We start from the raw sequence: 15,483 nt of genomic DNA on the forward strand, positions 1-15,483 counted from the left end.
CAAGGGTTTCATCACACACGCCTTATGCGTACATGATCTGTGTGACAAGGGTTTCATCATGCTCGCCTTATGCGTACATGATCTGTGTGACAAGGGTTCCATCATTCTCCCCTTATGCGTACATGATCTGTGTGACAAGGGCTTCATCATGCTCGCCTTATGCGTACATGATCTGTGTGACAAGGGTTTCATCACACACGCCTTATGCGTACATAATCAGTGTGACAAGAGCTTCATCATGCTCGCCTTATGCGTACTTGATCTGTGTGACAAGGGTTTCATCATGCTCCCCTTATGCATACATGATCTGTGTGACAAGGGTTTCATCATGCTCGCCTTATGCGTACTTGATCTGTGTGACAAGGGTTTCATCACACACGCCTTATGCGTACATGATCTGTGTGACAAGAACTTCATCATGCTCGCCTTATGCGTACATGATCTGTGTGACAAGGGTTTCATCATGCTCGCCTTATGCGTACATGATCTGTGTGACAAGGGTTTCATCACACACGCCTTATGCGTACATGATCTGTGTGACAAGGGTTTCATCATGCTCGCCTTATGCGTACATGATCTGTGTGACAAGGGTTTCATCATGCTCGCCTTATGCGTACATGATCTGTGTGACAAGGGTTTCATCACACACGCCTTATGCGTACATGATCTGTGTGACAAGGGTTTCATCATGCTCGCCTTATGCGTACATGATCTGTGTGACAAGGGTTTCATCACACACGCCTTATGCGTAGATGATCTGTGTGACAAGAGCTTCGTCATGCTCGCCTTATGCGTACTTGATCTGTGTGACAAGGGTTTCATCACAGATGCCTTATGCGTACATGATCTGTGTGACAAGGGTTTCATCATGCTCGCCTTATGCGTACATGATCTGTGTGACAAGGGTTTCATCATGCTCGCCTTATGCGTACATGATCTGTGTGACAAGGGTTTCATCACACACGCCTTATGCGTACATGATCTGTGTGACAAGGGTTTCATCATGCTCGCCTTATGCGTACATGATCTGTGTGACAAGGGTTCCATCATTCTCCCCGTATGCGTACATGATCTGTGTGACAAGGGCTTCATCATGCTCGCCTTATGCGTAGATGATCTGTGTGACAAGGGTTTCATCATGCTCGCGTTATGCGTACATGATCTGTGTGACAAGGGTTTCATCATGCTGGCGTTTTGCGTACTTGATCTGTGTGACAAGGGTTTCATCACTCATGCCTTATGCGTACATGATCTGTGTGACAAGGGTTTCATCATGCTCGCCTTATGCGTAGATGATCTGTGTGACAAGGGCTTCATCATGCTCGCCTTATGCGTAGATGATCTGTGTGACAAGGGTTTCATCACACACGCCTTATGCGTACATGATCTGTGTGACAAGGGTTTCATCATGCTCCCCTTATGCGTAGATCATCTGTGTGACAAGGGTTTCATCATGCTCGCCTTATGCGTACATGATCTGTGTGACAAGGGTTCCATCATGCTCGCCTTATGCGTACATGATCTGTGTGACAAGGGTTCCATCATGCTCGCCTTATGCGTACATGATCTGTGTGACAAGGGTTTCATCATGGTCCCCTTATGCGTAGATCATCTGTGTGACAAGGGTTTCATCATGCTCGCCTTATGCGTACATGATCTGTGTGACAAGGGTTCCATCATGGTCGCCTTATGCGTACATGATCTGTGTGACAAGGGTTCCATCATGCTCCCCTTATGCGTACATGATCTGTGTGACAAGGGTTTCATCATGCTCGCCTTATGCGTACATGATCTGTGTGACAAGGGTTTCATCACACACGCCTTATGCGTACATGATCAGTGTGACAAGAGCTTCATCATGCTCGCCTTATGCGTACTTGATCTGTGTGACAAGGGTTTCATCATGCTCCCCTTATGCGTAGATGATCTGTGTGACAAGGGTTTCATCACACATGCCTTATGCGTACATGATCTGTGTGACAAGGGTTTCATCACACATGCCTTATGCGTACTTGATCTGTGTGACAAGGGTTTCATCACACACGCCTTATGCGTACATGATCTGTGTGACAAGAACTTCATCATGCTCGCCTTATGCGTACATGATCTGTGTGACAAGGGTTTCATCATGCTCGCCTTATGCGTACATGATCTGTGTGACAAGGGTTTCATCATGCTCGCCTTATGCGTACATGATCTGTGTGACAAGGGTTTCATCATGCTCGCCTTATGCGTACATGATCTGTGTGACAAGGGTTTCATCACACACGCCTTATGCGTACATGATCTGTGTGACAAGGGTTTCATCATGCTCGCCTTATGCGTACATGATCTGTGTGACAAGGGTTTCATCACACACGCCTTATGCGTAGATGATCTGTGTGACAAGAGCTTCATCATGCTCGCCTTATGCGTACTTGATCTGTGTGACAAGGGTTTCATCACACATGCCTTATGCGTACATGATCTGTGTGACAAGGGTTTCATCATGCTCGCCTTATGCGTACATGATCTGTGTGACAAGGGTTTCATCATGCTCGCCTTATGCGTACATGATCTGTGTGACAAGGGTTTCATCACACACGCCTTATGCGTACATGATCTGTGTGATAAGGGTTTCATGATTCTCCCCTTATGCGTACATGATCTGTGTGACAAGGGTTTCATCACACATGCCTTATGCGTACATGATCTGTGTGACAAGGGTTTCATCATGCTCGCCTTATGCGTACATGATCTGTGTGACAAGGGTTTCATCATGCTCGCCTTATGCGTACATGATCTGTGTGACAAGGGTTTCATCACACACGCCTTATGCGTACATGATCTGTGTGACAAGGGTTTCATCATGCTCGCCTTATGCGTACATGATCTGTGTGACAAGGGTTTCATCATGCTCGCCTTATGCGTACATGATCTGTGTGACAAGGGTTTCATCACACACGCCTTATGCGTACATGATCTGTGTGACAAGGGCTTCATCATGCTCGCCTTATGCGTAGATGATCTGTGTGACAAGGGTTTCATCATGCTCGCGTTATGCGTACATGATCTGTGTGACAAGGGTTTCATCATGCTCGCGTTATGCGTACTTGATCTGTGTGACAAGGGTTTCATCACTCATGCCTTATGCGTACATGATCTGTGTGACAAGGGTTTCATCATGCTCGCCTTATGCGTACATGATCTGTGTGACAAGGGCTTCATCATGCTCGCCTTATGCGTAGATGATCTGTGTGACAAGGGTTTCATCACACACGCCTTATGCGTACATGATCTGTGTGACAAGGGTTTCATCATGCTCGCCTTATGCGTACATGATCTGTGTGACAAGGGTTCCATCATGCTCGCCTTATGCGTACATGATCTGTGTGACAAGGTTTCCATCATGCTCGCCTTATGCGTACATGATCTGTGTGACAAGGGTTTCATCATGCTCCCCTTATGCGTAGATCATCTGTGTGACAAGGGTTTCATCATGCTCGCCTTATGCGTACATGATCTGTGTGACAAGGGTTCCATCATGCTCGCCTTATGCGTACATGATCTGTGTGACAAGGGTTCCATCATGCTCGCCTTATGCGTAGATGATCTGTGTGACAAGGGTTTCATCATGCTCGCCTTATGCGTACATGATCTGTGTGACAAGGGTTTCATCACACACGCCTTATGCGTACATGATCAGTGTGACAAGAGCTTCATCATGCTCGCCTTATGCGTACTTGATCTGTGTGACAAGGGTTTCATCATGCTCCCCTTATGCGTACATGATCTGTGTGACAATGGTTTCATCACACATGCCTTATGCGTACATGATCTGTGTGACAAGGGTTTCATCATGCTCGCCTTATGCGTACTTGATCTGTGTGACAAGGGTTTCATCACACACGCCTTATGCGTACATGATCTGTGTGACAAGAACTTCATCATGCTCGCGTTATGCGTACATGATCTGTGTGACAAGGGTTTCATCATGCTCGCCTTATGCGTACATGATCTGTGTGACAAGGGTTTCATCATGCTCGCCTTATGCGTACATGATCTGTGTGACAAGGGTTTCATCATGCTCGCCTTATGCGTACATGATCTGTGTGACAAGGGTTTCATCACACACGCCTTATGCGTACATGATCTGTGTGACAAGGGTTTCATCATGCTCGCCTTATGCGTACATGATCTGTGTGACAAGGGTTTCATCACACACGCCTTATGCGTAGATGATCTGTGTGACAAGAGCTTCATCATGCTCGCCTTATGCGTACTTGATCTGTGTGACAAGGGTTTCATCACACATGCCTTATGCGTACATGATCTGTGTGACAAGGGTTTCATCATGCTCGCCTTATGCGTACATGATCTGTGTGACAAGGGTTTCATCATGCTCGCCTTATGCGTACATGATCTGTGTGACAAGGGTTTCATCACACACGCCTTATGCGTACATGATCTGTGTGACAAGGGTTTCATCATGCTCGCCTTATGCGTACATGATCTGTGTGACAAGGGTTTCATCATGCTCGCCTTATGCGTACATGATCTGTGTGACAAGGGTTCCATCATTCTCCCCTTATGCGTAGATGATCTGTGTGACAAGGGTTTCATCACACATGCCTTATGCGTACATGATCTGTGTGACAAGGGTTTCATCATGCTCGCCTTATGCGTACATGATCTGTGTGACAAGAGCTTCATCATGCTCGTCTTATGCGTACATGATCTGTGTGACAAGGGTTTCATCACACACGCCTTATGCGTACATGATCTGTGTGACAAGGGTTTCATCATGCTCGCCTTATGCGTACATGATCTGTGTGACAAGGGTTTCATCATGCTCGCCTTATGCGTACATGATCTGTGTGACAAGGGTTTCATCACACACGCCTTATGCGTACATGATCTGTGTGACAAGGGCTTCATCATGCTCGCCTTATGCGTAGATGATCTGTGTGACAAGGGTTTCATCATGCTCGCGTTATGCGTACATGATCTGTGTGACAAGGGTTTCATCATGCTCGCGTTATGCGTACTTGATCTGTGTGACAAGGGTTTCATCACTCATGCCTTATGCGTACATGATCAGTGTGACAAGGGTTTCATCACAGATGCCTTATGCGTACATGATCTGTGTGACAAGGGTTTCATCACACACGCCTTATGCGTACATGATGTGTGTGAGTTACGTCCCTTTCCGAGGGCAACATGTTTTCCATCGAGGGAGGGTTTTTTCTTTGAAATATGGATTAAGAGACCTTCCCAGGGAACGATCATTGGACGGTGAAGTTATATGTAGTGTAGTCTACACATCTGGAGGACGAAATGGTTTCGATTGATGTCTATCGAGCCAGAATCGGCAGTTTCTCTCACCCGAAGGGAACACGACAAGTGACGTTGCACAAACAAGAGAGTGAGTACTCACCATTCGTGTCGGGGACAGATCTTCACTTTAGGCTGATAATTTGTACATTTCTCACCGCTGTGCATCTTACCTCATCATACCTCTTGATAGATGCACTTGAAAATGTCCATTTTGAGCGATTTGTGCCGAAAGAAAACATCTACCTTTGTACATCATGTGACGTCACTACTGTCAATTGTGACCCAGTTTTGGCTATGCATACCACTCCAATTGCACGTGGGATTTGCTTTCTGGGTGGTAACGTGCCGCCCGTGGGTGTTGTGAAGCATATTCTGATGTGTGCAAATGACATTGAAACTAACCCCGGCCCCCTGACTTTGGAAGAAGTGAGAGACTGCTTAATAGCTGAAATACGTGACGTCAAATTAGATCTGTCATCACAGATCACCGCCTTGAAAACTGAAATAATATCAATCGGATCGAGATGTGATCAATTAGAGAAGGCGGTGGTAGATATCAAATCAGACATCGCCACCTCCAAACATGAGTACGGCATCATGTACTCTGATCTGGACGCCATGGACGAAAAGGTTAATGGATTTGATGAACGTTTGACCATGATAGATGATGAACTAGATAAGTTGGAATCCTTTAGCCGTCGCGACAACGTCATCATACATGGTGTACCGGAAACCGAAGATGAAAAATCAATAGCGTGCAAAGAAACTATTTTAAAACTGTTCACAAAGTTCCTAACGTTCAAAACGTGGCAACCAACTGACGTAATCAGAGCCCATCGCCTTGGGCGCAAACGTGCTGATTCAACTAAGTCACGCCCGATAATTGTCAAGATGCTAATGTCAGATGACAAAGTTAGAGCACTTAAATCCAGGTCTGTATTGAAGGAAAATGGATATGGTATCTCGAGTGACCTGACAACACGCCAACGTCAAAAACTTCAGGATCTGAAGGAAACTGGCCAGTTTGGTTACTATAAGAACGGCGAACTCGTAGTGGTACCGAGTGAACATACACACACTCAGTCCCGTCCCCATATGCGTATTACACACCGTAGACGCCAGCCACGTACCGTTCGTGACGACCGTCAACCACTTGCAAGTACTATATCTGAATAGGACGGCGGCCAAGGCCCGGACTTTATTTCACCGGGTCCTCTTAGCAATGACACCGGTGATTATAATCATTGCTTCACTCGGATTGAATCTGTTAGTGAGAGAACCCACTTTCTGTGTTGGATCATAAATGGGCTTACTGAAAAGATTGATGACATTAGTTTTTTTTATTACATTGGTAAATTTCATATTATATGTTTGACTGAGACATTTGTAACCAGCATCTCCTTCAGTTGGCTGGATGGGTATGATGTGTTTTATAGCCCTGCCGTCAAGTTGTCAGATCACGGTAGACTGTCAGGTGGTGTTTGTATTTGTATTCACCATTCGCTCAGAAATATGTATAGACAATTAGCATCTGATATCGATAATTTCATCTGTATCAAATTCTTAAAGGAATTGTTTTCACTTGATAAAGATTTGAATTAAATGTGCACTTACATCCCTCCTATTGGTTCAACATATTATAAGCATACGAATCGCAAATGTAACATTGAACAACTGGAGCAATATCTACTAGCGAATCTCCCTGACTTTGCTGAAAGTCACACTGTTATCTGTGGAGATCTGAATGCCCGCACAGGAAAACAAAACAATGTGTGCCTTAGTCTTGATGATGATGATAATATGAATCATATATTTCAAGCGAGCGCTGATAGTGACATCTATCCTATCGATGATCGGAATTCTCACGACAGTGTTGTTAATAACTTTGGTAATTTGTTATTAGACTTATGCTATTCCTTCAACCTTTTCATAGCGAACGGTAGAGTATACGGAGACTCGCAAGGCGAATATACGTTTCATGGGCAACATGGATCAAGTGTCAATGACTATTTTATTGGTTCACCAGATTTCTTTCAATGTATTAACTCGTTAAATATTGGAGACAGAGTAGACTCCGACCATTTACCATTAGAACTGACTTGCCAGTTTCCCAATATGAACAGCTCGGATAACAATAGCCATATTGATGATTATAAAGAAAAGATTGTTTGGAACGACGCCTTCTGCGAAACATTTCTAGATAATTTGAAAAGTAAATTATTACTTTATAATGACCGTCTCTTATCACAGCTCGAGTTCGATCTAAAGGGAGCTCTAGATGAGTTTGTCCATGTCATATTAGTTTCAGCAGATTGTATGAAGAAAAAGATTAAGCCTTTTAAGCAAAACCATAAAGCACCCTTAAATGACGAGTGTAAAACTGCACGACGAGACGCGCGTAAAGCACTTAGACGTTTTCGGTGTAGACCCTCGGAGAGCAACAGATATTATTTTTGTAAAATGAGGAACATGTACAAAGCTTCATGCAGAAAATTCAAATCTAACCTGTGTAATAAAAGACTGAACAGATTGAATGATTCTATCAACAATACTACTATGTTCTGGAAACAAATTCGTTCATTTAGAAAGAGATCAAATCCAAAAAGTAATATTTCAAAAAGTGAATGGATGACGCATTTCATGAGGGTTTTTTCTAATGATGCCGTTTTTTCAAGTGATGGTTACACATTCGATGATGATAACTTCCCTTCGAATGAATTTGACACTGTTGATCAAATGATTTTGGAAACGCACATTTCAGTTGATGAGATTAAGAATGCTATAAGTAGCTTAAAGAGCGGAAAAGCAGCTGGTCCCGATAACATTATAATCGAAATGGTTAAATGTTCTCAAGCCGTGTTAATGCCCTTCATCCATAAGTGTTTTAATACTGTATTCGAAAGTGGTTCGTTTCCCGAAAGTTGGTCTCGTTCAGTCATTATACCTATACATAAAAAAGGGACTCAAGGCAATCCAGATAATTACAGAGGCATATCTTTAATGAGTGTTATTGGGAAAATATTTACAACTGTTTTAAACAAAAGAATTTCAAACTGGTCAAATATGAGAAACTTAATTCCTGAATGCCAGGCGGCTTTTAGAAAACAATATTCAGCCATTGATCATATCTTTACATTATATGCGATAATACAAAAATGTCTGTCGCGTAATAAAAACAAACTCTATGTAGCATTTGTTGACTTTAAGAAAGCCTTTGACTCTGTGGATCGTTCTAAATTATGGTACTGCTTACGAAAATCTGGTTTACAGGGGAAAATGTACACTATTTTAAAATCTATGTACTTGAATATAAAATCATGTGTTCGTTGTGGTGATGATGTCACCGATTTTTTTGACTGCCCCATGGGAGTTCGGCAAGGGTGTATTTTAAGTCCAATATTGTTCTCCTTCTTTATAAGCGAACTGTATTATGATATTTCTAATTCAGGCAAACATGGTGTGCAAATGGTTCCAGATATTATTGAAATTTTTATCCTCCTTTTTGCCGATGATGTAATTTTAGTGTCAGATACTATTCTTGGTCTACAAAACCAACTGAATATTTTGGAATGTTATACAAATGAATGGAAATTATCTGTAAATTTTGAAAAAACAAACATAGTTATCTTTAGAAGAGGGGGCCCTGTGGCCTCTAAAGAAAAATGGTTTTTGAATGGCAAACCTCTATCTGTTGTTAACCACTATACCTATCTCGGACTAGTGTTTTCTCATACCATGAACTTTAAAAAGAGTGTTATAGATTTGAAATCACGTGCTAAGAAGGCTCTGATTAACGTTATGTCAGTCTCCCAAAATATTGGAATTTTAACCCCGAAAATATATTTTAAATTGTTTGATGCACAAATTCAACCGATTATGCTCTATGGTTCTGAAATTTGGGGATTTCAACGTTATGAATGCCTGGAGAAACTGCACCTTTTAGCATGCAAAAGATTTTTAAATGTAGCGCAAGCAACACCATCTTGTATGGTTTATGGAGAATGCGGTAGATATCCGATCTATATAAATTCTCAAATCAGATGTCTAAAATATTGGTTAAAGATTCTTGGAATGCATGAACAAAGAATCCCAAAACTAGCTTATAATATGCTTGTATTTTTAGACGCTAGGGGTAAGACAACATGGGCTTCCTATATTAGAAATCTCTTGTTTTCTCATGGCTTTGGATTTGTTTGGCTAAATCAAACAGTTGGTAATATCAGTCTATTTCTTAAACAATTTCGAGATCAATCTGTAAATATGTATTATCAAGAATGGCATTTCTGTCTAGACAACAGTTCGAGATATCAGTTGTATAGATCTTTTAAGAGCTTAATCCAACCAGAATTATATCTGTCTGTATTGAGATCTAGAAATATCAGACGTATATTTGTTAATTTTCGATTGGGCCTATTAGACTTATCAGTCAATAAGGGCAGACGACTTTCAATAGAGAGACATTTAAGGTTATGTCCATTATGTAACTCGGCCATAGAAGACGAAATCCACTTCGCTTTTGTGTGTCCACATTACACTGATTTAAGAAAAAAATATATCCCAAATAACTACCTGTTGAAATATCCATCAACTGCATTTACTTCCATTCTGTCCTCCAAAAATGAAAATGTAATACGTAATCTTGCCCTCTATGTGAAACATGCTGTTAACCTTAGAAGCAATATTTTATCTGCACTGTAAGTTCTTCCGTGAAATGTCTGTAACATGTGCTAACAATGTACTTGTATTACTTGTATATGGGCCGGAGGCCTTAAGTACAATAAATATCTTTGTCTTGTCTTGTCTGACAAGGGTTTCATCACACACGCCTTATGCGTACATGATCTGTGTGACAAGAGCTTCATCATGCTCGCCATATGCGTACATGATCTGTGTGACAAGGGTTTCATCATGCTCGCGTTATGCGTACATGATCTGTGTGACAAGGGTTTCATCACACACGCCTTATGCGTACATGATTTGTGTGACAAGAGCTTCATCATGCTCGCCTTATGCGTACTTGATCTGTGTGACAAGGGTTTCATCACACACGCCTTATGCGTACATGATCTGTGTGACAAGGCCGGGTTTCATCATGCTCGCCTTATGCGTACATGATCTGTGTGACAAGGGTTTCATCACACACGCCTTATGCGTACATGATCTGTGTGACAAGGGTTTCATCACACACGCCTTATGCGTACATGATTTGTATGACAAGAGCTTCATCATGCTCGCGTTATGCGTACTTGATCTGTGTGACAAGGGTTTCATCACTCATGCCTTATGCGTACATGATCTGTGTGACAAGGGTTTCATCACACATGCCTTATGCGTACATGATCTGTGTGACAAGGGTTTCATCACACACGCCTTATGCGTACATGATCAGTGTGACAAGGGCTTCATCACGCTCAGAAAAGCTTTTACAAATGTAGGCATTAGGATTGCTATAAACAAATGATATAACGTGCTTCTAAATAAACAGTGAGTCAGCTAGGCAAGTGCACGTGTTGTAAACACCATAAACAGATTGAATAAGTTTGTTAGTTCGACGTGTTAGTTCACGGAAATGGTCATGTGTAAGAATGTGCCATCGCCACACCTTGCTTCTCCACAGGACCAGTAACAACTCGTGCCGTCGTTTCACCTCACTGAGTCGGGTGAACAAAACAACTTTGTATATCGGGGACGTGTTTTGTCAGAGTAGTAGAACATGGCGCAAGGCAACATTCACGCCGTAATAAAATCTCAATTAGACCATTGACAGTTCTGTGTAGCAGATCCTTCCCACGATCTGGGGGTTTATAGGTATGCAGTTATATCATGGTGTGTATCAATACAACGCCTCGACAGTGTGATCAGTGAAAGGACTAACTTTATGTACTACAAATGCATACCGTCTGAGAGCTGTGTTGCGTCTATATAGTCACCGAGTATAACTTCTGAGCTTGGCGTAGCTGGTAAGTGTGTAAGCTCCTGTTATGGTCTTTTTAGTACGTTTTTTTCACACACCATTTGTTATAATGTCTAATACAATGTCTAATTGTATGTTTCAAGTGCCACCGTAAGCTACACTGTTAAAGACATTCACGATTTACCGTGTTGTGGTATCAAAAATGAAAATGCCGAATGACGTTTCCTAGTTATCGCAAGTTCAGTTTGACTTTGATTCTCTTCGTTTCGACTTCAGTGTTGTGGCACCATTGGCGCTGGGACATTATGAAACGCTTTTTAATATTTGGTTCCACGAAACAACATATTGCACAATAATAATAATAATGACTTCTTCAGTGAAGTAACTTTCCTAAATGGCCAGCTAATACTTCTAACACAGGTACTCGCGTCTATACGTATGAAAGATATTTGTCCGTAGAAACATTATATTACTGCCAAGAACAATACACACACACACACACACACACACACACACACACACACACACACACACACACACACACACACACACACACACACACACACACACACACACACACACACACACACACACACACACACACACACACACACACACACACACACACACACAACACACATATACATCCACACTTATTGAATACTTTTAACACAGCTAAATTCAGTCACACTAGGAAGAGAAATTGGAAAAAAACCCGTTTATTTCAGTGCCGTTTTGTGGATCACAGGCTAGACCATTCAATGGCTATCGCTAACTATGCATGTAGTCCAACCTGACAGAATACCCAGTGTAAAGATCTTTCAGCATGTTTTACAAAGAGAGTGCAGGGTGTATATCGTGGTATGTCACGTTCATCAGGCAACACGCCATTGGAAATAAAAACCGGCGATAATCTTTATGCACACATTTGGGATTTTGTTTGTCTTTAGGTACACAGTTAGTGATTTGGTCTAGCATTATTGATTTCTTACTCATTTAATTTCTTTTACCTTAAAATATTTATTCGATGTTTAAGTAATCATTAGGATACAGGTACGGCTTTGGTCTGTCTTTTGATAAGAATATGTGATTAAACAATCATATTCTCTTTAATTACCAACACTGTTAATGATTTTGTTTCTTTGTAACTACACGGTGAACAATTCGTTCCTCTTAAAGTATGCAGTTCTTGAACTTTGTTTATATCTGAGCAGAATGCGTGTTCTAGGACTTTATTATCTGTCAGGTTTTAGTAGAAGTTTAATAAATTTGTTGTAGAGTGGGAATTCAGCAACATTCGAAATACTTGCTGAAATACTTGCTGAAATACTTGCTGAAATAGTTCATTGATAGAATCCTAGAGTGAAAACTAGAGGAATGTAGGTATTTGTCAGAACCAGAGCTAGATTCAAATTTACGTGGGATATCTCTTTATGGAAATGTTACTAGTACTCATGATGTATGTTTAGTTGATGATTCTGGGGTGAGGTTACAAAGGAAAATTGATGTTCTTTGGTAGCTTTTGTAAGCAGTGGGGTTTACAAGTCAATATGACAAATACAGAAGTTGAGTGTTTTAGAAATGGTGGCATTTCACGGCACTATATGACAAGTGGTATATTGATGGTAGGTCAACGTATTACAATTATCTGGGTGTATTATGTACTCGTAGCCAAGGCAAGTAAGGCACTGTCTGGCATTAAGAAATTACAGTTTACTTTTACAAATGTCGTTTTTAATATAATGTTAAAAGTATTCGATACTTAAGTTAAACCCGTAATATTGAATGGGACCGAAGTGTGGGGATTCCAGCTACACCCAACTTTAAAATCGTTTCATTCTAAATTTTGTTAGTATGTGCTAGAAGCAGGAAAATATGTATCTAGTACTGCCTGCCATATTAACTGAGTTTGGGAGATGTGAAGTGTATAAAAATACTGGTGTAAACTTTTATATGTGAACAGTGGCAGGTACCCCTAAACACTGTTATTTGCTGATGAGAATGCTTGGTGAGGTTGGGAGAATAACCTGGGCAACTAATGTCAAATATTTACTATATAGCTATGGTTTCGGTGATGTCTGGCTACGTCAAGATATTGGTATTTTAGACTTTTTTCTGAAGTTATTTAGGCAACGCCTTCGTGATCGTAACACACTGAAAAATATTGGAAAACGTTTTGAATCGTCCAGGTTGACATATTATTCACAAATTAAAATTTTCAACGATACTGAATATTATATCACGAATATCAGATGTAGGAAATATAGAATATTACTGTGTTTACGTAGACTGGGCGTGCTGCCCATCCAGTCTACTTTAGGCCGTAGAAATGGAACTGATTCAGCTGACTGCTCATGCAGAGTCTGTAACTGTAACTATGTTGAGATGAGCAACATTTACTATTAGTTTGCCCTCAATCTGCAGTGTTAAGACAAATATATATCAGCCCAGTATTATATAAAACCTACTGTATTCTGTAATAAATGTTTGTTAAACTGTAAAAGGACTGATGTACTTACGAATTTTGCAAAATATTTAAAGCAATGTTTACACATACGATCGTTATGCTTGCAAATTGCCCCAGTTTGCAATATACACATACAGTTCTTATGTTATGTGTTGTACATGGGCCTATGGCCCAACTACCGAAATAAACTATCTACTAACTATCTACTAACACAGGGCCCAGAAGGAAATGTTCGAGGTTTAGAGTCAAGATACGACCCTAGCCCAAAATGAATCTCCCCGGGTATGTCACAAACAAAGAAGCAATCATCAATGGTGGATTTTCCTTTTGCTCTGAAAGACTTTTAAAGAATACGGCATTTCTCTTTTGCATAACATATTATCATTAGGTGTATTTCATTACAGAATACACATAGTTCAATGTTTTCATTGTTGACATGTATTGCAATAAAGGATAGAAAGTAATACCTATGACATCACGGACCCCACCTAGACAACAAACACGTTAGATAATGCTCAAAACTCACTGGATCGAAAACCTGTTTTGTTCTTGTGTCCAGTTTCTTTGTCTTGTTCGAGTCTTTTACATGTATGTTCTACCTGAGTCTTGTTACGGTCTTGTGCCTGTCTATTCTACCTGTGTCTTGTTACCGTCTTGTACATGTATGTTCTACCTGTGTCCTGCTACCATCGTGTGCATGTATGTTCTACCTTTGTCCTTTTACCATCTTGTACGTGTATGTTCTACCTGTGTCTAGTTCCTGTCATGTACATGTAAGTTCTACCTGTGTCTAGTTCCTGTCATGTACATGTATGTCCTACCTGAGTCTTGTTACCGTCTTGTACCTGTCTGTTCTACCTGTGTCCTGTTACCGTCTTGTACCTGTCTGTTCTACCTGTGTCCTGTTACCGTCTTGTACATGTATGTTCTGTCTGTGTCTTTTTCTGTCTTGTTCCTGTATGTTCTGTTTTTGTCTTGTTACCATCTTGTATGCTCTACCTCCCGTTTTGTACCTGTATCTTATACCTGTATTGTTTTCCTGTGCTTATTCCTGTCTTGAACAAAATTGTTGTACCTGTGTTTGACTCACATGTCTTGTTCCTCCCTTGTAAGTGTGTCTTATATTTGTGTCACTGTGTTTCCCCAGAGTCACCGGGTACGATGTTGATATACCTGTTGTTGGCCATCCTGGCCTCGAATGCTGCAGCCCAGACCAATCTGTCGGCCCTCAACAGAGGTGAGTGTTTCATGTAGGGCGGCCCTGTTGCTAGCTCCTGGTGTCACGTCTTAACGAGAAGAACGGGAGTGAGAACGGGAGGTTCTCACAAACAGCGTTGTAAGCAACACGGTCGTACGATACATCCTGCTACTATGTAAATAAATATTAGGATACAACCATATTAACATACACGGGTGTAGGATACAACCATATTAACATACACGGGTGTAGGATACAACCATATTAACATACACGGGTGTAGGATACAACCATATTAACATACACGGGTGTAGGATACAACCATATTAACATACATCGGTGTAGGATACAACCATATTAACATACACGGGTGTAGGATACAACCATATTAACATACACGGGTGTAGGATACAACCATATTAACATACATCGGTGTAGGATACAAACATATTAACATACACGGGTGTAGGATACGACCATATTAACATACACGGGTGTAGGATACAAACATATTAACATACATCGGTGTAGGATACAACCAAATTAACATACACGGGTGTAGGACACAACCATATTAACATACACGGG

The 15,483-nt window shown here is 41.2% G+C and overlaps 1 protein-coding gene across 1 annotated transcript in view; it reads left to right on the forward strand.

The window, feature by feature from the left end:
- Positions 1–5,691: 5,691 nt before the first annotated feature.
- The window catches only part of LOC137260906 (uncharacterized), a 91,695-nt gene continuing 81,903 nt past the window's right edge, over positions 5,692–15,483 (forward strand). Inside the window, exons 1-2 of the mRNA XM_067798444.1 lie at positions 5,692–6,379; positions 14,845–14,934. Of these exons, the coding sequence (XP_067654545.1) occupies positions 5,692–6,379; positions 14,845–14,934 (778 nt within the window). The remainder of the gene's footprint in view (positions 6,380–14,844; positions 14,935–15,483) is intronic.

Source organism: Haliotis asinina, chromosome 14 (genome assembly GCF_037392515.1).
Source record: "Haliotis asinina isolate JCU_RB_2024 chromosome 14, JCU_Hal_asi_v2, whole genome shotgun sequence".
Lineage (NCBI taxonomy): Eukaryota > Metazoa > Mollusca > Gastropoda > Lepetellida > Haliotidae > Haliotis > Haliotis asinina.